The sequence below is a fragment of the Ascaphus truei genome, chromosome 12 (genome assembly GCF_040206685.1).
Source record: "Ascaphus truei isolate aAscTru1 chromosome 12, aAscTru1.hap1, whole genome shotgun sequence".
In the NCBI taxonomy this organism is placed as follows: domain Eukaryota; kingdom Metazoa; phylum Chordata; class Amphibia; order Anura; family Ascaphidae; genus Ascaphus; species Ascaphus truei.
The window spans coordinates 33,268,837-33,291,018 of NC_134494.1; the positions used below are offsets into that span (position 1 = coordinate 33,268,837).

Genomic DNA, 22,182 nt, shown 5'->3' on the forward strand with positions numbered 1-22,182 from the left:
CATTGAGTTATTTTCCAAGCAGGGATTGAAGCATTTTATTCCCGCTGGCTGCAATACTGCACAGTATATATATATAAACTGCATTACAATTCATGAATTTATGCCATCTGGTAGACACGCGAAGCATTGCAGCCTATTAAATCCTAATCATTATCATTTAACAGATCAGCCGCCCATCAGCCAGGCATGAACCCAGGCTGGCAAGGCAAATGCAACGGGGCTTGTCAGAGGTTAGGAGTGGCGCATTCCAGGTATCTGCCAGGTACATACCGGGTATTTACTCGAATAAAGTGTGTCGGTGCAGTATGTGTGTGCGGGGAACTTAATGTTACCAGGTGTGGTGCTTTACCTGTTAGGCTCACAGGAGGCCTAAACCTCCGCCACGGGGAGCCTGGGGCACGTATAAATAATAGGAGTAACGTGGTACTCGGTGCAGCGCCTCCACCTGCGATGGCTCCCACCGGAGGGGGGAGTGGTTCGTCGCAGGACAATATATATATCACACACACAGCATGTAAAACAACCAATAACTTTACTGTAGCAACCGTACTTATTCATAGATATCAACAGGTGTCCCTCTCTAGAGGAGACACTAACTACTGTGTCTTGCAGGACGCTACCCCCCTTCACCGGGTGATCCCACTCCGTGTCCAGTAACCCCACACAATATGTCCCTTCACGTGAGATAGATATGTGTGACTGCGCAGCCACTAGTCCCGTGTACGTATAATAGAGTATAGTTGGTGCACTTGGTGATGGTTACCTGCCGAGCACTCCAGTGCACGGGCCTGCCAAGGAGCTTCACAAAGGATTCGATGACCGCTGACCACAGGAACTACCGTCCGGGGCGATCCCACCTGGATGGCTGCTGCAACGACAGCGAAGGTCTGAGCCCAGACCTCTGGATGGATGCGCAGCGTCCGCTGTGTCCCTAACTGACTCTGGATAATAAGGGGCAGGGTCCCTAACCTGGGGCCTGTCCCTGAACAACACAACACTACTGGGGGCTCAGGGCTACCTGGGGAGTAGGGGGCTGCTGGCCTAATGCAGGGAGTCACTGACTCCTGCACCCTACCTTCTTCCCCTAGCTGCTCCGGTCACCAACTAACATACGTGCTCAAACCCCGCGAAATGTATCTATTCTCCTCTGCAGGGAGATGCTGTAGCCCTATTGGCTCCCTGGGGTCACGTGGGGCGCTCCTTAGGCTCATGGGATATGTAGTCACTCTCTAGAGCCCTCTGCTGGTTGGCTGCCTCTCGCGCGCTATCACTGCGCATGCGCGATCTTCTCTGCTGGCCACCGCACAAAGATGTTCACTGCGCATGCCCGAACTCATGTGAAATGGCGGCGCCCTGCCGCCCTGCTTCGGGAGCGCAGGGAGTCCTCGCAACGCGATCGTAGCCCTAGCAACCGGCCGCACGCGTCCCCGGCAACCCCCCGAAGCAGGATCCTACTGCCCCCACTCTTGCGGCCGCCCGATGGGACCACCATTGGGCTCAGCGGCACCCGTGAGCCAGGTGAGGGGGGCGAAATGAGAGGGGGAACACGGCTACATTACATTTATGTCTAAAGCCCTTATTCCCATGATCTGTTATTTATATTATCTGTTATTTATTTGATTACCACGTGTATTACTGCTGTGAAGCGCTATGTACATTAATGGCGCTATATAAATAAAGACATACAATACAATACAAATAATGTTTCAATGTTTTTATGTGAAATATGGAGTTACCCCGATTAATAACGATAAGGTCAGTAACTGCAGTAGGGTGTGACATTCAGAATAATATGGCCCCACCAGTGGCTGGTTATACTTCACATTCAACATTTCCTCTGCGAGTTCTTCAAGACAACGGTTTCAGTCTAGTAATGTTTAACATTAAGGGCCTCATGCAGTAAGCGGCGAAAAGGCACTTCTCGCCTGTTTCACGCCAAAAATGCCTACCCCTATTCAGAAAGGGGCGAGAAAGTGGCGAGAATCAAAAAAAAACCGCGAGGTTTTTTGGCGTTTTTTTTTTCCGCCAGTGGCGAGGCGAGAAGGCACTTTTCGCCTAAAATAGACACATTTTCCGCCACGCTGTATTCTAGTAGTGGCGAGTAGCTTTGCGCCGCTATTCGCCACTCTAGAATGGCGTCTTTTATGCCGAATCCAGCACGGCAAAAAAAGTTGGCTAGTTGATGGTGAGAGGCTGCTGATGAGCGGCGGATCGGCACTTAGAAAAAATTCTGTCCTTTTTCCTGGCTGGGATTGATGCCGGGGGTCTCCTGAGCTGATACCATTAATACCAGCACCGGAGCCCCCCGGCATGCAGCCGAGGCAGGAAAAATGCATTCAAAGGCCACTTCATTACCTTAGCGGCTAACCGCTAAGGCAATGAAGGGGTTAACCCACCGTGCCAGGTTTATTGTGGGTAGCGGGGGTGGGTGAAGGGGGTATTTGGCCCTTGTTGTTTGTTTAGGGCTTGCGGGGGGGTTGCGGGTGCACTTAACCCCTTCACGACCGTAGCAGTTAATACCGCTCCGGTCATGAAGGGGTTAAGCCCTCCCGCTACCCACCCGCAAGCACTAAACAACCACCGTTGGGGCTAATACCCCCCTTCATACACCCCCCCTACCCACAATAAAAAAAAAACACACAACAGCCCCACACTAAATAAATAAATAAAGATATCTAAATAAATAAATCTAAATAAAAAAATAAATATATTTAAATAAATAAATATATCTTGAGAAAGGTCCTATTCCAGGACCGAAATGTCGGATTGGGTGACTTATCTTTTCTATTCAGATGCCCAATACAGTTTTTCATGATTACTGAACCGAGTGCAGTCTTTCTTTACCGGACGAGAGAATGGTAATGTTGTTTTTAAATATATATATATATATATATATATATATATATATATATATATACACATGAAGGTCAGTCAGCACACTGTAGTAGAAAAGGTTGTAATAGCAGATGCTAGTCCCATAGAGAATAAGTATGATACGAACCAATCCAAAGACCAGTAAAGAGACAGCAGACCGCACGGGGTTAATCCAAAAATCTATATTCACAACATGAAATACACGTAAGCCTGGCTTACGTGTATTTCATGTTGTGAATATAGATTTTTGGATAAACCCCGTGCGGTCTGCTGTCTCTTTACTGGTCTTTGGATTGGTTCGTATCATATATATATATATATATATATATATATATTTAAAAACAACATTACCATTCTCACATATATATGACCCCAACAAACCCTATACCCCCCTAACATAACATATATGCACAGCAATGATACTATAGGCCGGCGGGCTGGCGGGGGCCCTTGGGTGCTACCCGCAGGCCTGCAGTACCAATTATGTGCCCCCCCCAAAATTTATGTCAAAACACATACATACTGATAGATAAATAACCCCCGCCATCTTAACACATACAGTATAGTAATGGGCACAATGACTATTATCCACAAATGGATAATAGTGAATGTGCCCATTTTAAATACATAAAGGACAATAAATACATTAAATACATATAGCACTCACCCATGTCCGGCTGCCACGATGAAGGCCATCCTCATCTTCATCCTGGCCATGCCCCCTCCACTGCTGCAAAACAGACACAAGAATAAAAACATCCCATGTAATGTCCCCTAACCCCTTAATCACCATAGCAGTTATTAACCGCTACAGTCATTAAGGGTTAACCCACCCTCACCCACCACTCGGGAGGCCTACATACCCTCCCGCACTAACCCCCCACCCCGTGAGGCCTAACCACCCTCACCCACTACCCACAAGGGAGGCCTACCCACATACCCTTGGTGCCAATACCCCCTCCTCCCACCCCCAGTACCCACAATAAAAACCATACACAGCCCCACAATAAGCATCATTCTATTTATTAAATACATTACCCACACCCTGTGCCCCCCCATAAATACATGATTTATTCTTTTACATACAGGGTTCATACCCCAGCCCCACACGAGTCCCCGTCGGGCTGGTGGGTCACCTGACAGACCTACAGGGTACCAGCAACTTGTTTCACACAGGTTCTGGAGGCCTGTTGGTGGGTCCCGCCAAGCGCCATGGCCCCCAGGTGGTCTCCTTGGGTCACCGTGGGCAACAATTGGGTCCCCACGGTAGGCCCACGGATGTCTGGGAGACCCGGGTCAGACCCACAGGTGTCTGCAGGGCCTCGGGTGGTTCTCACGGGGTCTAGGGAACTCACGAGTGCTCATTATGGGTCCGCGGTGCCCCCACGGATGTGAGACCACCACTTCATCCCAGCACCTACAGGTCCGTGGTGCCCCCACGGATGTGGGCCCACCGGTTCTTCCCCGCAGGTGTCACCTGTGGAACCACCAGCCTGATACCCGTGAGATACTCGAGGAGACCCGCAGGTGGTCTCCAGAGGTCTCAAGCAGAACCAAGGAACAAACCCTAAATGTAAAAAAAATAAACCTGGCCTATACATTCAATACATACATCTTCCCCCCCCCCAACACCAACAGTAGAATAATGTGCAAAATAACTATTATCCAGATAGGGATAATAGATTATTTGCCCATTATTAAACACATTAACAAGCATATTAAAATAAATAAAGTACAACTGTCCTCATCAATAAGAAGCCCCCGTCGCCAGCAACATCCTTGTCTTTCGTTGACCACGTAATGGTAAGTGGTATTTGTAGTACAGCATGTTTTTGATAACCCTTCTACATTTATTTGTATATTGGTTCATATACAGTATATATATATATATATATATATATATATATATATATATATATATATATACCCACCCTTCACCCATTCATTTGTACAGTGGCTTCATCATGCAACTATATATATATATATATACAGAGATATATATATATATATCTGTATATATATATATATATATATATATATATATATATATATATATATATAGAGAGAAGAAGTGACCTAGGCGCAAATTGCAGGGAGAGGAAGAGAAGAGGGGGGGGAGAAATATATCATAGGGCAGTATGTCAGAACAATCGGACTTAGGTGGTAAGATATGCAATTACCGTTTGTCAGCAATTTAAAGCCTTTAATCCACAGTGGGACTCAGGAACTCTGCTACTGATGAACTTCAATTTCGTCTTGGGTTTCTTAGACTGCACACGATCATTCAAGCAATTTTCACAGCTTCATCATCCTTCTGCTGCTGGAAGGTGTCCTGTCACGGAATGGATCTCGCGGGGGGGGGGGGGGGGGGGGCGGGGGGTGAGGGGAAGGAGAGTAATATAGGAGAAAAGGAATATAGTGTAAAACCTTTAATAAAACTCCTATCTAAAAACAACAGTTGGTATCCCACTCACATGTATTGAATCGGATCAGAGCAGTTGAGAGTTTAAACTGAGTCTCTCACACTCATAACACAGAAACGCCGGTCCACTGCACGGCTGGTATACCAGAGTCCTTCCGCATCACGTGTGTCGGCTCCAACTCTCGCGAGCGTTCGTCTTCCACAGTTCCTCTGTCACGGCTTCTGCTCTGGTGCCGGGGGTTTCTCTGCAATGGGTCTCTGTCTGCTCCACCAATGCGCATGCCCTACGCGTTTCTCCACTTGGGCTTCGTCAGGGGCTAGCCCCTGTCGGCTACAACTCTTGCGAGCGTTCGTCTTCCACAGTTCCTCTGTCACGGCTTCTGCTCTGGTGCCGGGGGTTTCTCTGCAATGGGTCTCTGTCTGCTCCACCAATGCGCATGCCCTACGCGTTTCTCCACTTGGGCTTCGTCAGGGGCTAGCCCCTGACGAAGCCCAAGTGGAGAAACGCGTAGGGCATGCGCATTGGTGGAGCAGACAGAGACCCATTGCAGAGAAACCCCCGGCACCAGAGCAGAAGCCGTGACAGAGGAACTGTGGAAGACGAACGCTCGCGAGAGTTGGAGCCGACACACGTGATGCGGAAGGACTCTGGTATACCAGCCGTGCAGTGGACCGGCGTTTCTGTGTTATGAGTGTGAGAGACTCAGTTTAAACTCTCAACTGCTCTGATCCGATTCAATACATGTGAGTGGGATACCAACTGTTGTTTTTAGATAGGAGTTTTATTAAAGGTTTTACACTATATTCCTTTTCTCCTATATTACTCTCCTTCCCTCTCCCCCCGCCCCCCCCTCCCCCCCCGCGAGATCCATTCCGTGACAGGACACCTTCCAGCAGCAGAAGGATGATGAAGCTGTGAAAATTGCTTGAATGATCGTGTGCAGTCTAAGAAACCCAAGACGAAATTGAAGTTCATCAGTAGCAGAGTTCCTGAGTCCCACTGTGGATTAAAGGCTTTAAATTGCTGACAAACGGTAATTGCATATCTTACCACCTAAGTCCCGATTGTTCTGACATACTGCCCTATGATATATTTCTCCCCCCCCTCTTCTCTTCCTCTCCCTGCAATTTGCGCCTAGGTCACTTCTTCTCTGTATACTCTATTGCGGCAGGTGTGGAGCCGTGGACCTGATTGGCAGCAATCTGTAGGGTTAGTGGTTTAAAGGGTTTATCACCTCTCAGTTGATTGATTGGCAAGGTGTATAGTTTATATACTCTACATCTAACTAAGTGTTTGGTATTTGCGCTGTTGTATCTTGTCCCTTATATATATATATATATATATATATATATATATAGTTGCATGATGAAGCCACTGTACAAATGAATGAGTGAAGGGTGGGTATCGGGCCAGTGTGGCTTAACCCCTTAATTACCTTTGCGGTTATTATCCGATAAGGTGTTTAAGGGGTTAATTGATATCTGAATGTAATTGCAATGTATTGGCTATGTATTGGCTATGTATTTTGTGGGCAACGAAAGACAAGGATGTTGCTGGCGACGGGGGATTCTTATTGATGAGGTCAGTAGTACTTTATTTATTTTAATATGCTAGTTAATGTGTTTAATAATGGGCAAATAATCTATTATCCCTATCTGGATTATAGTTATTTTGCACATTATTCTACTGTAGGTGTTGGGTGTGGGGGGGGGGGTGTATGTATTTAATGTATAGGCCAGGTTTATTTTTTTTACATTCAGGGTTGGTTTCTTGGTTCTGCGTGAGACCTCTGGAGACCACCTGCGGTCTCCTCGGGTATCTCACTGGTATCAGGCTGGTGGTTCCACGGGTGACACCTGCGGGGATGAAGCGGCGGTCCCACATCTGTGGGGGCACCGCGGACCCGTAGTCTGCGGGGAAGAACCGGTGGTCCCACATCCGTGGGGGCACCGCGGACCCGTAGGTGCGGGGATGACGCGGTGGTCTCACATCCGTGGGGGCACCGCGGACCCGTAGTGAGCACTCGTGAGTTCCCCAGACCCTGTGAGAACCACCCGAGGCCCCGCCGACACCTGTGGGTCTGACCCGGGGCTCCCAGACATCCGTGGGACTACCGTGGGGACCCAATTGTGGCCCACGGTGACCCAAGGAGACCACCTGGGGGCCATGGCGCTTGGCGGGACCCACCAACAGGCCTCCAGAACCTGTGTGAAACAAGTTGCTGGTACCCTGTAGGTCTGTCAGGTAACCCGCCAGACCGCCGGGAACTTGTGTGGGGCTGGGGTATGAACCCTGTATGTAAAAGAATAAATCATGTATTTATGGGGGGGCACAGGGGGTGGGGTAATGTATTTAATAAATAGAATGATGCTTATTGTGGGGCTGTGTATTGTTTTTATTGTGGGTACTGGGAGTGGGGGGTGGGTGTATTGGCCCCAAGGGTATGTGGGCAGGCCTCCCTTGTGGGTAGTGGGTGAGGGTGGTTAGGTCTCACGGGGTGGGGGTTAGTGTGGGAGGGTATGTAGGCGTCCCGAGTGGTGGGTGAGGGTGGGTTAACCCCTTAATGACTGTAGCGGTTAATAACCGCTATGGTGATTATGGGGTTAGGGGACATTACACGGGATGTTTTTATTCTTGTGTCTGTTTTGCAGCAGCGGAGGGGGCATGGGCAGGATGAAGATGAGGATGGCCTTCATCGTGGCAGCCGGAAATGGGTGAGTGCTATATGTATTTAATGTATTGATTGGTGTTTATGTATTTTAAATACACAGGGTGTGTATGGTGTTTATTGCAATGTTTATTGGGGGCAAATGTCCCCAGTAAACATGCTAATGTGCCTTAACCCCTTCATTGCCTTAGCGGCTATCCGCTATGGTAATGAAGCAGCATTTCTGTATTTTAATAATATTGTGCGGGAGCAGGGGGTCCCCTGAGCTGTACCGCATTGATTTGTGGCTCAGGGACCCCCTGCTTCCCGAGTTACAGGCCCCGGTTTGGGGCATCAGTTACAGTGTCGCCGCCATATTTATAGCGGCCACGGCACGAATGGGACGCTATAAAGATGGCGGCGACACTGCCACCCGATGACACATACCGGGGCCTGTAACTCGGGAAGCAGGGGGTCCCTGGTCCACAAAGCAATGCGGTTCAGCTCAGGGGACCCCCTGCTCACAGTACACTATTATTAAAAATACATTCATGCTGCTTCGTTACTGTAGCACATAGCCGCAAAGGTAAGGAATGATTGTTTATTGATATATGTGTTTTACTCATAGTGTAGATGAGCAGAGGGTCTCCGGAGCTGAACCGCTTTGGTTTTAGGTCCGGGGACCCTTGCTTCCCGAGATACAGGCCCCTTTAGGGGGTGCCGGTATCCCTCTGCTTTGTTTACATTCCGCGGTCACGTGATCGGGACCTTGACATGCAGAGGGATACCGGCCCCTCATAAAGTGGCCTGTATCTCGGGAAGCAGGGGGTCCCCGGACCTGAAACCAATGCAGTTCAGCTCCGGAGACCCCCTGCACATGTACACTATGAATAAAATGGTTTCTAAAATAATTTTTAATATGCCGAACTTTGCGCAGAGAGAGCGGAGGTTCTCTCTCTGCTGCAGACATATCTCGGCAGGGGACGGCTTCTCGGCAGCTTCTCGCCAGGCAGCCGTCTCGCCACCGGTTACTCGCCATTTTATTAAATGGTAGTGGCGCATTCATTCGCCAGGGATTCGGCCCTTACAGCATACAGCGAGTTTAACACGCCAAAAACATGGCTAGTTCCAAAACTGGCTAATGCTTTTTTTTCGCTTCTTACTGCATAGACCCCTAAATCTGGTAATGCCATTCTATAAAGATATATATCATCCTTCTTCATCATAATCTTCAGCCCTTATTGATCCACTGCTGGAGGATGGTGTCCTCACCATTCCAAGTGCGGCAAGATTCTCTTCCCCATGTTGCTTCAACATGGTAGATATATATTATTCAAAGGAGAAATAAGCAAAATATTAGTATAAGTATAAAGACGACATTCTGCACATTATTAAGAACCCTTTTTTTCTTGTGTTTCTCCCTCTGAGGATTGTGTCTGTACAGATCGCAGCGGTAACTGTTTCTGTTCTTGCAGATTTAATAGAAATGAAGAAGACTTTGGCATCTCGAAGCTCTGGAAAGGAAGAAGCAGGAGATCAAGGAAGCAGAAGAGGACATCTCCTCTATAGTCTCAAAGGCCAACCAAGGTATCCTGACTCAGTCTTCATTACTATATAGAATAGAGTCTAGTATATAATCTGATGGTGATAGAAAAGGCTCAGCTTATTGGTGACAGCTTTGGTGACAGCTTTGGTAACAGCTGAAGGAACGGCTCCGTGAGTAAAGGCGCCGACTCTGAAAACAATGGCAGAGGGTCAGCAAGGTGTCAGCTCCTTCTGTGGGCAAGTCACTTTATCTCCCTGTGCCTCAGGCACCAGAAAATAGATTGTAAATTCAATGACAGGGACTTGTGCCTGCAACATTTCTATGTACAGTGCTGTGTACACTGTTAAGAAACTACATTATTATTTTGTCATGTAACCCCCTTTACTTGCGGGGGGCTGCAATGGATTTCCCTCTTATATAGATTATCCAGAGTAATTCAAGGGAACAATGAAGAAATTCCAAATTTCTGCCTCCCCCAGAAATTGAGGACTCATTTATTAAAGTCTCCTGGCTGCAAAAGTGGGGCAAAAATGGGCACCATATTTAACAAAAACTCCCATTGCAATTAATCTTTTGTGCTCATTTAGCCCCAGCTGAGGGATTTGGGGGTTGTCACATTTTTTCTTGAAAATGAACATGCCACTGTACATGCAGATGGGGATATATATTGATGTAGAGGTATTTGTACCATGTTGGCCGAGCATAATAATCAAATACAAATACCCGATTCCTTTCTGGTGTGTGTGCATTCATATAGCGCAGTATTTATAGACATGGGATTTAGCACTCATGGGAAGAGAGAGCACTGTTTCTTGAGCTACTACACAAGAGAACTCTCTTCCCATGTTACATAGTTACATAGTAGATGAGGTTGAAAAAAAGACATACAGTTAGGTTCGGAAATAATTGGACACTGATACAAGTTTTGTTATTTCAGCTGTGTACCAAAATAAATTCAAGTTACAGTTAAATAATGAATATGGGCTTAAAGTGCAGTTGATCAGCTTTAATTTGAGGGCATTCACATCCAAATTGGAGGAAGAGTTTAGGAATTACATCTCTTTAATATGTAGCCCCCTCTTTTTCAAGGGACCAAAAGTAATTGGACAATTGACTCAAAAGCTGTTTCATGGACAGGTGTGGGCAATTCCTTTGTTATTTCATCATCAATTAAGCAGGTAAAAGGTCTGGAGTTGATTCCAGGTGTGGCATTCGCATTTGGAAGCTGTTACTGTGAACCCACAACATACGGTCAAAGGAGCTCTCAATGCAAGTGAAACAGGGCATCCTTAGGCTTTAAAAAAAGAAAAGAAAATCCATCAGAGAGATAGCAGGAACATTAGGAGTGGCCAAATCAACAGTTTGATACATTCTGAGAAAAAAAGAACGTACTGGTGAGCTCTGCAACACAAAAAGGCCTGGACGTCCATGGAAGACAACAGTGGTGGATGATGGTAGGATCCTTTCCATGGTAAAGAAAAACCCCTACACAACATCCAGCCAAGTGAAGAACACTCTCCAGGAGCTAGGCATATCATTATCCAAGTCTACCATGAAGAGAAGATTTCATGAGAGCAAATACAGAGGATTCACCACAAGGTGCAAACCATTCATAAGGCTCAAGAATAGAAAGGCCAGATTAGACTTTGCCAAACAATATCTAAAAAAGCCAGCCCAGTTCTGGAACAGCATTTTTTTGGACAGATGAAACTAAGATCAACCTGTACCAGAATAATGGGAGGAAAAAAGTATGGAAAAGGCTTGGAGCGGCTCATAATCAAAAGCATACCACATCATCTGTAAAACACATGGCATGGGCATGCATGGCTTACAATGGCACTGGGTCACTAGTGTTTATTGATGATGTGACAGAAGGCAGAAGCAGCCGGATGAATTCTGAAGTGTATAGGGTGTGACAAACGCCCCTCTTTTGTAGTGCTGACGTCTGTCTGGGTTCTTCCCGACACAGTCTTCTAGGGTTATTTAATACAAAAACAGGATCATGCAAAGTATTAAGCTGCTTAACTCAGGCTTCTGCCTGCTTTATTTTCATCCAAGTAAGGTACTGCAGCTTTAACATGTGTAGGTTAGAGGTACTCAGATACTTTCATTCAGCAGTTCACTCATTTCATTGTTACAGTATTTCCCACACTGTTATTTCAAGTAAAAAGAAACCAAATTATATAAACAAAATCCTATCCCTTTCAGGGATCTAACTACACATCAAAATCAGTCTCTCTAACAGCTGCTGGCCAACTAAACTGGTTCCCCAGCTTAAAACAATGCTCTCTCATTTAGGGTCACAAGATACAGCACAGTCTTTTAGCAACAGCAGTAACCATTTGTTTGTCTTATCTGTTTGGGGTGTCCAGGCAAATCCTCTGGTACTGTGATACGTGGAGAGGCCGTCAACCTCGATACTGGATGCAGGAGAGTAGCGACACCCCCAGCCCCCAGGCTCCAAGGAGAGAGAGTGAAATGCAAAACCTCTCTGCTCTAAATACCTGTGCATGTGATTAGAAGAGCAGGTGAGGGAGAACTAGAGCCATTGTAATCTGTGGTCTGGATTTTCCATCCAGCTGCCTGAGTTAATGTGAAGCTGTGGAACGGATCATTTTTAGCTATTCCTGCACTTTCTGCTCTAAAATGGGGCAGAAAGCTGCCTAACATCTTTGGACTATGTCACATATCCCCCTCCCCAGCTCACACCTACTGGGGTGAGCGGCCATGGACCTCACTGGGGTGAGCGTCCTACCTGAAATACTTGAGCTAACTCCTCAGTACAACATTAAGTATTCACATGATACGAATATGAACTTCATTATAAATTTACCAACCGAAAAGGGCATTTTTTTTTTTTCCATATTGTAAGCTACCAATATTTTTTCTCTTATACTACAGCCTTGTAATCTTAAGGGCCATCAACCCTGTATATTAATTTGTAGTTTAGCTACATTTTCAACACAGAGAACCAATATAACATTGTAATATTGACAAAATGCTTATTTGCATAGTTAAGTGTCCGTGACATACAGTAGTCCACACGTGTAATAAAAAAAATAAATCGGTCAGTTCCCCCAAACATTTGTTTTTTTTTTTTTTTTTTTTTTTTTTTTGACTTCCAGTCTATTGCATCCTTTGACTTTATTTCATAGCCCGCTGCAACCTGCAAATGACTGGACTGTTTCTTTAGCTTCTGATGAGACCCTTGGACCAGATTCTCCTTGGCTCCACAGTGTGGTCCAGATTGGTGAGATATGGAACTATTCAGGCGCCGTGTTAACCTTCGTTGTTTTTTCTTTTCAATCTTTGATTTCCCTTTTGTGGCCATTACCAGGCCTTTGGGTTTTGGAGACCTAGTTGCCTCTGTACAAACGTAGTCCATATTAACCATGTCATCAGGATCTGTCAACAAGTTTGTGTTTTCAGGAACTGCCACCCACTTGGCTAAAACATCTTCTGTGTTGTCCTGGGTGTGTCCACTAGTTTGATAATCTTCTGGACAACGTAAATGAAATTGAGGATCTGGATTTTTGAATTCCAGATCAGGGAGTATATTCTCAGGAGGGTGCCTATCTGTTTCTGGAATAACAGCAGCACAATCAAAGTCAATTCTTTCTCCTTCCTCTTTGTCATCAGTGAGGGCATTGAGTTTACTTTCCCTGGTCTCCTTTTGTGACCGTGTCTCTTTTAGCCTTGGAATCTCTTTCTCCAACTTCATCTTTATAGCAAATCGTAATATTGCAACAGCATTGAAGATACACGTATAGGAACGTACCGCTTGCTTGGTTAGGAGGTAGGATTGATAGCCCGACTGAACCACTTTAGCCGCTTCTCCCATGTCCGTCATCTGTTTCAGAGCGAGGTTTAACTCTGTTTCATTTTCTCTATTCTTGACCTGCAGCTGCAGGTGCTACTCCCGGGTCTTGTCCAGCTCCAGCTGCAGCCGGGCCCCCTCATTTGCCGTGTGGTCCAGCTGCTTGTAGATATCGGCCATCTCGCTTTTATAGCGCAGTGTCAGGCAAACCACCTGACGGACGGACACCTCCTCTCTCTTGGCGCACTGTATCTCGCGCTCAGCCATCTGCTTCTGCAGCTCTCCAACCTGATCGTGCCAGACCTCCCTCAGGGTCTTCACCTCTTTCTGGTGCTTGCTCTGGGTTTGCATCAGCGCCTCCATTTTTTGGAGCTCTGCAGATTGTGTCGCCTGGATCGCCGCTGATTCTGTATTCTGCAGTGCTTCCTGCATTTCTAACTTTTCCTGGATCAATTGCTTCTCCACTTTTTCTGCTTGGTGAAGTTTCTCATCACCTTCACTGATCTGGTCAGTCAAGTCTGAATTTTTCTGTGTCAGACTTACATTCTCTCTTTTTACAGTCTCTAAATTACTCAGGGTATTCTCATAGGTTTCCTTCAATGTACACAGCTCTGTGCTGCGAGCGTAGACCTCATGGCGTGAGAGTTCCAGCTCTGCTTTAAGCGCGCTAGCCTCTTGCCGAGAAACCCCCAACTCTGTGATGAAGTTTTGCACATCTTTCTGGGACATCTCATAGCATAGTTTCCAGTCAGTTCTTGTTTTTTTTTATTCGCTTGGCTCTCTGCCTATGATGGTAGCAGTAGCCTTTGTCATCTCTAGGCGTGTCGTCATTCCTGGGACGATTGCGCCAGGCCCTATGGGCTGTTGCTCATCTCGGCGCCTTTCTGACGCATGTCCTGACAGTGCAGGTTCAAGTGGCTCGGTCACTTCCCCTGTGACTTGAGGAACAGTTTTCTTTCTTTTTGCTTTATTAGCTCCAGAGATATCAGTGGTCCTGGGCACACATTCACTGTTATCAGCTTCCACATCTTGCTTGCACTCACAGGGCGTTGCTTGCTTTTGCAGCTGTTTGTCTTTGAAAATTTTGGGGCACACATCTTCCATGTGACCTACTTCACGACAGGCCCAGCATACTAAATTCATCTGTGGGTACAGCTCTCCTCCAGGGTCGTGATCATAGTATGGCCTGAAGGGACACTGTTTTGAATGGTTACGTACATTACACAACAAACATTTCACGTCGGCCATTTTAGAAACCCGGCAGGGACAATTTGCTAGCTGCAATTTCACTTACTTCAGCAGCTTACATACAGCACTTGCTAGCTGCAAATTCACTCACTTCAGCAAAAGGCATAAGCTTTACAAACAGCACTTGCTAGATGCAAAATTTTTTTTTTTTTTTTTTTCTTCAGCAAAACATTTTGGTTTTCTGTTTGGGTTCAGGGTGCTATTGCATCCACACTTCGCACATTCTCTGTGTATGCTAGAAGCACAACTGATATACACAGCGGGACAGACTTCACTCATAGCATCTGTACTTTAGTTCAGCTGGGCGGCCATTTTAACCCCCCGCATTTATTTGCAAACCCACAGACTTTTTAGTGTCTGCCCGCATTCTCCACCATATGTGACAAACGCCCCTCTTTTGTAGTGCTGACGTCTGTCTGGGTTCTTCCCGACACAGTCTTCTAGGGTTATTTAATACAAAAACAGGATCATGCAAAGTATTAAGCTGCTTAACTCAGGCTTCTGCCTGCTTTATTTTCATCCAAGTAAGGTACTGCAGCTTTAACATGTGTAGGTTAGAGGTACTCAGATACTTTCATTCAGCAGTTCACTCATTTCATTGTTACAGTATTTCCCACACTGTTATTTCAAGTAAAAAGAAACCAAATTATATAAACAAAATCCTATCCCTTTCAGGGATCTAACTACACATCAAAATCAGTCTCTCTAACAGCTGCTGGCCAACTAAACTGGTTCCCCAGCTTAAAACAATGCTCTCTCATTTAGGGTCACAAGATACAGCACAGTCTTTTAGCAACAGCAGTAACCATTTGTTTGTCTTATCTGTTTGGGGTGTCCAGGCAAATCCTCTGGTACTGTGATACGTGGAGAGGCCGTCAACCTCGATACTGGATGCAGGAGAGTAGCGACACCCCCAGCCCCCAGGCTCCAAGGAGAGAGAGTGAAATGCAAAACCTCTCTGCTCTAAATACCTGTGCATGTGATTAGAAGAGCAGGTGAGGGAGAACTAGAGCCATTGTAATCTGTGGTCTGGATTTTCCATCCAGCTGCCTGAGTTAATGTGAAGCTGTGGAACGGATCATTTTTAGCTATTCCTGCACTTTCTGCTCTAAAATGGGGCAGAAAGCTGCCTAACATCTTTGGACTATGTCACAAGGGATATATTGTCTGCTCAGATTCAGCCAAATTCAGCGAAGTTGATTGGACTGCGCTTCACTTTACAGATGGACAATGACCCAAAACATACTGAGAAAGCAACCCAGGAGTTTTGTTAAGGCAAAGAAGTGGAATATTCTGCAATGGCCGAGTCAATCACCTGATCTCAACCCGATCGAGCATGCATTTCATTTGCTGAAGACAAAACTTAAGGCAGAAAGATCCACGAACAAACAACAACTGAAGACAGCTGCAGTAAAGGCCTGGCAAGCATCACAAAGGAGGAAACCCAGCGTTTGGTGATGTACATGCGTTCCAGACTTCAAGCAGTCATTGCCTGCAAAGGATTCTTGACAAAGTATTGAAAATTAACATTTTATTTATGATGTGTTAATTTGTCCAATTACATTTGAACCCTTGAAATAAGGGGACTGTGTATGAAAATGGTTGCAATTCCTAAACGTTTCATACAATATTTTTGTTCAACCCCTTGAATTAAAGCTGAAAGTCTGCACTTCTTTTGCATCTCTGTTGTTTCATTTAAAAATCCATTGTGGTGGCGTACAGAGCCAAAATTATGAAAATTGTGTCAATGTCCAATTATTTCCGGACCTAACTGTACGTCAACCTACTGTATGCTAATTTAGACAACAGATACTTTATTCTATATCTATACTTACTTATTGATCCAGAGGAAGGCAAACAAAACCCCCCAGATATCCAATGATATCTCATAAGGGGAAAATAAATTCCTTCCTGACTCCAAGAATTGGCAATCGGATTAATCCCTGGATCAACATCTTTCCCATGTATACTTATTTGGTATATCCCTGTATACCTTTCCTTTCTAAAGAGAAGTCCAACCTTTTTTTGAACAAATCTATTGTATTTGCCATCACAGTCTCCATGGGTAATGAATTTCACATTGTAACTGCCCTTACTGTAAAGAACCCTTTCCTTAGGTTGCTGGTGAAATCGCCTTTCCTCCGACCTGAAGGGATGGCCCCAAATCCTTTGTACTGCCCGTGGGATGAATAGTTCTTTTGAAAGCTCCTTGTATTGTCCCCGAATATATTTGTAAATACTGTAGTTATCATATCCCCTCTTATGATAATGATTATGTGTGCTAAATCCCATGTCTATAAATTCTGCGCTATATGAATGCACACACACCAGTCTCTTACACATACAAATGTGCAATGTAATTCTATGTCTACATACTAATAGGGACTACATAATATCCACACACATTTATAATAATGCAACACCCTCTTACATTTCAACACCCACCAACACCATTATTATACACTCCCCCTCCACACACCTTTTGTAAAGTGATGTATACACTGTGGGCGCTTTATACATTTATATTTACACATATACACACATAAACATACACACACTCTTACATCACAAACATTCAGGGACCATTTAACAACTAAAGTCATAAATTGCATACTGCACAGGGGGGGGGGGGGGGGGATAGGTTTCATCCACAGATAACATTCCAAGCTGTTTTAAAGTAAAACTTTACTTGCATTATCCATTGGAACAATGCCTGAAGAAGAGTTCAGTGTATCTTGAAAGCTCTCACAAATAAAAGCATTTTTGTTAGCCACAGAAAAGTATAGAGTATTTGTTTTTGATTATATATACACAACTGAACCCCGTTATAACACTGTGCTCAGGGTCCACATAATGAGATCGCTAAAAGGCCGCTGCACGAGGACTTAACCAGCTTCTGCTGCTCTCTTCCTGCTTCATAAAACACACACACAGACACACACACAGACACACACTTTTAGAATAACATGGAGGAATCGTACAATCCTTCATACACTGTTGGGGATTCTCACCACTGCACCATAGGATTGGTGTGATGTCATTGGACTCTATTATCAAACTTAAATTCTAGTACACATTACTGAAAGGCAGGAGAGAGGAGAGAGGTTCAGAGATGAGAGAGCTGCAGATGTCGGGTAAGTTCTCGCACAGCGGCCATTTTGCAACAAAAAAAAATTGGAGATGTTTTTAATTCGGGAGCCATGCTCAGACCGCTTTATAAGCGGATCCGCGTTTTAGCGGATCGCTCTATAACGGGGTTGAGCTGTATATATACTTTCACCCCTTCTTTAGAATAGATACAATTCTACTCAAAGTTGCCACTTCCCACACACCTCTCAGTGGAATACTGGGTTTTGAGGCTGCATCAAATAGCAGGGAGGATTCATGAAACACTTATTTAAACTCTGTAAGAAACCTGATGTTATACAGTATGTGGAAGGTTTTTTACTGGTACAACAAACACTAAAGCACCAATATGCAGATTATATATGGAGGATTTTTCTGCCCCGACAGGTAGCAAAATGCAGATATATCAAGGAGATATTGTCATGAATACTGGGCGTGCTGCCACCAAGTGTAAAAAATGCAAGTGGCCCAAATCCAGCAGTGGGAAGGTCAGCGTCCCGTACACGCTGTCCACCAATTTTAGTACGTATATACTGTATATATGCCTATGTTCTCTGCCAATATTCTTATCCACAACTACCCCCACCTCCTCCGGTCCCCCCCACAGCATCCCCATCCCCCTCCATGCTGTTCCTTGTCACCGTTTTATTACCCTTCCAATTTCTTCAAACATCCCTTTGTCCCCCACCTCATCTAAATCTCTGTTTTTTCTGCTTTCCAAGCCTCTGTTTTAGCCATAGATTCCTTTGTAAACCAGTATTGCTGACCTGAGGAAGAGAGGAGAACTCTCGAAAGCTTGTCCTATGACATAAATTGTTAGTCCAAATAAAAAAGGTATCACCGAATACTGAAGAACTCATTTATTCTGCACTATCGCAACTGGACTGTCACAGCTATTTCCATTATATATGTAGCCCTGTTACCCCCACCCCTAAGTGAGATAAAGGGGGTGGCTGTAAATAGCTACTGGTGCTGCCCTTAACCTTTTGGCTCAAAGGAGACTAAGCCTCCGCCGCTGGGAGTCTGGGGTGAATTACTCTTACCACTTACTATATGGTGCAGAGCCTCCACCTGTGAGGGATCCCAGCAGAGTGGAAGCAGCCCCTCACAGGACACAATCACATTACTCACACAATGATGTAAAATAGCAAAGGTCTTTACTGGAAAATTATGAATACTCTTATCACTCTATAAATACCATAACTCTATCCTAACTATTAGCACAACTGCCCACGCACCTAGCAGGGCTGTAACCCCTCACCATGTACCCCACACCGTGTCCACAGCATCCCAAAGTCCCACACCCAACCTCTCCGATGTGTGTGACAGTGCTGCCCACAATGTGTGTGTACTTTGTTGGTGCACTTATTTACGATACTTGCCCAGTGCGCCAGCACCTGGGCCCGCCGATATCATCGCAAAGGATCCGCCGATCCACGATCTCCTCAGCGACGTGATCTCCACGCAAGAGCTGTTCGGTGGGGGAATCCAGCTCTGCTGCAATCTCTATCTTCTTAGGGGGGTCTGGTCTCAGACCACAACCATCAGGGCTGCGCAGCACTGCAGCTGTGTTCCTGAACTTAACTCACTGCTAAAGGGCAAAGTCCCTAACTGCAGGGGCCTTCCCTACAGCAGCCACAAACTCAAACTATGTCTCAGAGCCTAGCTGGGGCCTAGGGGATTTCTGGCCTAGTGCATGGGCCACTTGCTCCCTGCACCTACACAGCCTCCCCTATCTGTCTCCCAGCTCCTACTCCCTCTTCCTGTGCAGAGTGCAACAATGTATATCTCCTTCAGGGGAAACTGTCTGTCCCATTGGCTCCCTGGCATCAGCTGGGCTCCAGCCCCTGAGGCTGCTGGGAGTTGTAGTCCTCCATGGCCCTCTTTTGCATTGGGGTCTCATGCGCGATCTCCACTGCGCATGCGCGAACTTGTAAAGGCCGTCGCTACTCTCAACTGAGCATGCACAACTGTACTCCTGAAATGGCTGCCGCGTGTGTTCTGCGCATGCGCGAGCCTAACGCCAACCCTAACATGGAGGCTCGCACATGCGCGGACACGAAAAACATGGTGGCACCCTGTAACTGATGTCGCCGGGAGCCCCGGCAATGCGATCGTCCCTGCAGCTGCCCTCACGCCTGGCTACATATACATATATATATGGGGTTGTGACGGAGTGGACTGCCCCAGCCCCCTTCCCAGACCCCAGCATCTCCCTCTCAGACCCCAGTACCTCCCTCTCAGACCCCAGCACCTCCCTCTCAGACCCCAGCAACTCTCTCTCAGACCCCAGCACCTCTATCCCAGACCCCAGCACCTCCCTTACCTCCTCCCTCCTCCCCCTTTTCCTGCACAGGGACTGTGTTTTTGTGCCAGGAAGAGAGGTCTTGTCTGTGAATCTGGCCCCTCTGATTGTCCCACTACAAGTCCCGCCCCTCTCCTTCCAGTTGGCCCGCGACAAGCCCCGCCAGCTCCCAAATGATTGCCCTGGAGCAGGGCCTTGAGCTGAGCCTGTCAGTTGAGACTGACTGGGGGAAGACATTTGAGATGCTGTGATCCCTCTGTGGAACATTGCGGCCTGCACAGTTACCTCACTGCCCTGCACAGTTACCTCACTGCCCTGCACCCTCCCAGAGATTGATTCCCGCTCCCTCAGGTGAAACTGACTCCTTGTTAGTATCAAAGTAAAACGCTGTCATTTATAACACCCTCCCCTTTAATTTACTTATGCTGACTGTATGTTATCTTTTGTGTACTGTACCTACTAGATTAACCCCCTGTTCAATCACTCTATTGTCGTAACTGAGTGTTAGCCCACATGTTTGTGTAACTTGTAACCTACTGTGTATTGTGATAGTTGCTCATGTGCTACCCCCTAGTGAGTTAAGGCTAGGGCTGTTACTGTATGTGCCTTGTGATTCAGTAACTTGCTGGGTGCTCGCTGAGAGCTCTGGAATTCTCTAGGTAAATTGGAAATTCCAGTGCCCCCAGAGACCACCATGGTGATAGAGGTTGGGTTGGGATCATTGTGATCTGGGTGCAGGGATTGCAGAATTATTTTGCGTGTTCTGGGAACCCTCTGCATTCACAGAGGCCCCCTTGTTCACAGAACCAATACGGGTATCAGGGTAAGTGTCACGCTTGTGCTCTCCTCACCAGCGCAGGGGAGAAAGGGAAGGACCCGTCAGCGAGGTGGGGAAGCCGCAGGGGATACGAAGGGAGTAAGTTGCCGCGCAGCTTGGGATCGGCGCACGTAGTCACGTGACTGCGCCGTGCGCATGAGAATGCGCGATGCGTCCGGAGGTGCGATGCCTACTCAGAGACACAAGTGATCCAGCTGCGCGCGCACGCTCTGACAGCAGAGCGGGAGTGCGCGCGCTCTCAGGCACCAACGCGGGGGTTGCGGGAAGCCAACGCTTCAGCACGGGAGTCTGGAAACGGAAACCAGGAACATGGAACATGGGCATGAGTCCAGAGCACAAGGTAACATCCAGAGAAGGATTGCTTCTTGGAGAATGTCCAGACTTCTTAACGGCATAGTGACAGAAACAGCAAGGTGCAGCGAAACTAAACATAACATAAGGGTTCTTAGTCTAATCCATTGGCCATAGAATTATAAGCCTGCTACCACGACAAGGTGAACCCTACTAAGCAGGTACCTACACTACCCGACGGTAAACTAACCTCAGTAGTATAAGAGTGACTGTCCCAGTCTTCCGGAATCCACAGGAGATAAGTAAAGGTCCCAAGGAAGTCCAGGCAGGAACAGTATGCGATGAGTACGAGCAGGCACCAGGGCAGGCAGCAAAAGACTAATAGCAGAGAGAAAGTCAAAGAGAGGCTTACTTCCTGTCAGGAGGAAGAGGGCAGGGTTTGCCAGAAAGCAAGATGGCGTTGCTTGCTTCAGAATCCTTAAATACACAGGATCTTGACTCGCAGCTTGGGGGCGGCGATCAGAAGTAAACAGGTAAGGAAGGAACATGCTGCAGGGGGCGTGTTCCATGCATCGTTACAGTAAGGTTGTGTAATCTGGGTCCCAGGCACAGGAGTGTGGCTCTTAGGGTGGGACCCCTAGTCGTTCTGGGTGGTAGCTACCCTCCTAACAAAGTCAGGCTAGGATTCCCAGGGTGTAGTCTGGGTCAGTGTTTCCAGGATTGGGTGGGGGGGGGGAGTATCCTGGGTATAGGAGCGTGGCTCTTGTAGTGGGCCCTCTAATGGTGCTATGTGGTGAGGCTACCATCCTGGAAAACTGAGGCTAGGGAGGGTAGTGGATGCTTTAGGGCACCTTTTTGCCTTAGCCGGAGCGAGATACCTCGTGGTCAGTAAGACAGAGGCACGTGCCCAGCGGGCGGAGTCTGGATAGACTCAGTATACGGGTGACCCTGTGTTCTGGATACCGACAGTCTGGTGCTCTGGCGTGATCAAATCTCTCTATGACAGCCATCTGCCACAGGGGTAATATATAAGCATAATATCACAAACCAGGTTAAGACCCATATTT

At 46.6% G+C, this 22,182-nt stretch overlaps 1 protein-coding gene across 9 annotated transcripts in view; it reads left to right on the forward strand.

The window, feature by feature from the left end:
- Nucleotides 1-22,182, forward strand: part of LOC142464108 (embryonic protein UVS.2-like) — a 68,304-nt gene that overhangs the window by 7,241 nt on the left and 38,881 nt on the right. For 8 of the 9 annotated variants that reach the window (XR_012787593.1, XR_012787590.1, XR_012787591.1 and 5 more), the window contains 2 exons: nucleotides 9,420-9,531; nucleotides 18,069-18,203. Coding sequence is in view for 2 of the 9 variants with exons in the window: in XM_075567266.1 (XP_075423381.1) it covers nucleotides 18,077-18,203 (127 nt within the window). In the remaining 7 variants the exon portion in view is untranslated. The remainder of the gene's footprint in view (nucleotides 1-9,419; nucleotides 9,532-18,068; nucleotides 18,204-22,182) is intronic. The other variant, XR_012787596.1, reaches the window with a different exon arrangement.